General features: G+C 41.5%; 1 protein-coding gene across 1 annotated transcript; it reads left to right on the top strand.

The window, feature by feature from the left end:
- Window positions 1-1,405: 1,405 nt before the first annotated feature.
- On the top strand, window positions 1,406-1,930 carry LOC138883339 (uncharacterized). The gene has a single exon (XM_070164021.1). It carries the CDS (start codon window positions 1,406-1,408, stop codon window positions 1,928-1,930), a length of 525 nt encoding a protein of 174 aa, XP_070020122.1.

The raw sequence follows: 1,930 nt of genomic DNA, 5'->3' as shown, positions 1-1,930 counted from the left end.
TCAGATAGTTTTGTAACGTAGTTGCACTCGTGGTTTCGACTTTCTTAGCCATTTTGGGCAATTATCTACTTTTCATCATTGAATCTTGTTATTTACCTTAGTGATCAATTAATATGAGTTGTTCTTTATCTATTTCTTGCTTTTCTTCTTTAATTGTGAGTAGCTAGACCCATAAGCTAGGGTTGTAGCTCAACCCTAGTGGGGGTAATTTATGGGTCTTGTATTTTAGGGCTAAATTGACTATGGGTGTTTGATATTTGGGCCTATTTCATGGTTAATTTCTGAATTAGTGGTTGCAAACACTCGTTTGTGTTTAGTTAACTTGGGTTCTTCTTGAGAAAGAGAGCCTAAGTCTCCGAAATTGGTCCAACAAGGAATTGGGGCGTACTCAAGAGATTGATAGCCACAATTAAAGGGTTAAACCTCGAGAGAGTAATACCCGACTTGAACCCTAGTTGCTTGTGTAAATTTGTATACCCAATTGGTCTTGAGAAAGTCAATTTGGGCAAAATCACTCGAACCACCAATAGGTGTAGAGTGGGTAAAATAGTGCAACGGTTACATCATACTCCCCAATTATATCAATCGTGTCTTAGATTTAATTATCCGTCAATTAACCACCTAGGTGAAAGTCATTACCCTAGTGCCTTTTAAACCATTTGAACAACCCTTTTTTACTTTAACTCTTAGCTTAATCTAGTTGCATTTACTATTTGTAGTTCATAATAGTAGAAGTAAAACGAAAACCCCAAAAATTATTAGAAGTGTAATTTGGAACATGCAATCCTAAACTAGATTGATACTTGATTCCAAATTCTAGCTCTCTGTGGAAATCGATCCCGACCCAAAATCAGGTAAAAGCTACTCTGACCCTCCCTCGCTACTCAATAGTAGTGCGGAGTAGGCCGTGATCATCTTTTTGGCACCGTTGCTAGGAGCTATCTGTTTTGGGTATCTATTTAGTTAGTTTTGTGTATTGTTCTTCTTTCCTTCTTTGTTACTAACTTGTTTGTGTCACAACTCAGGTACCAAATGGCAGCGAACAACGCTAATGACCCTCTTGGAAACGTGATTGCAGGGGAGGAGGTAGATGATGTCGGAGATGATGAGGTGCCTCTTGTACCTCAAGGACAATGTAGAGGCCGCAATGCCAATGCTAATCCCAAATGACAATGTTCCAGACCCTCCTCCACCACCTCCAAGAGTGGCTCCCAGAATACTTCCGAACCAAGGCTATACGAGTGCTATTGTCCCACCCCGAATTCAAGTGTGCAATTTTCAGATAACCAATGTGATGTTGACCTTACTTGAGCAGCGTGGGTATTTCACGGGTGCTGCAAATCAAAATGCCTACAAACATCTCAAGGGGTTCGTGGATACATGTTGGGGGAGCAAGAAGACGAATATGTCCGAGGATGCTCTTAGGTTGAGACTCTTCCCATTCTCACTTCGGGGGAAGGCATTAGATTGGCTCGAGAGACTTCCCAACCATTCCATCACAACTTGGGATGAGTTGGCGGATAAATTCATTGCAAAATATTTCTCGCCGGGCCATATGGCGGCATTTCCTGATGAGATATTGGCTTTCAAGCAAGAGCCCACAGAACCTTTACATGAGATTTGGGAGCGTTATAGAACAATGGTGAAAGAATTCCCCAACAATGATATGAACGAGGCTATGATACAACAAACCTTCTACCGGGGCATCAATACAACAAATCAATGCATAGTGAACCAACTTGCTGGAGGCAACTTTATGAAGATGTCGTATGATGAGGTATGTGATACACTTGACGAGATGGCTGACACTTCTTCTGCATGGCAAAGTAGAGCCAATGTGCCTCAAGGTGACCCCACGGTTATTCATTTGCACAAGGAACTACATGATCACGGGCAAGCTATAGCTGAGCTTACAACTACTATGAACTAA

The sequence above is a fragment of the Nicotiana sylvestris genome, chromosome 12 (genome assembly GCF_000393655.2).
Source record: "Nicotiana sylvestris chromosome 12, ASM39365v2, whole genome shotgun sequence".
NCBI lineage: Eukaryota > Viridiplantae > Streptophyta > Magnoliopsida > Solanales > Solanaceae > Nicotiana > Nicotiana sylvestris.
This window is presented reverse-complemented; position numbering and strand designations above follow the sequence as displayed.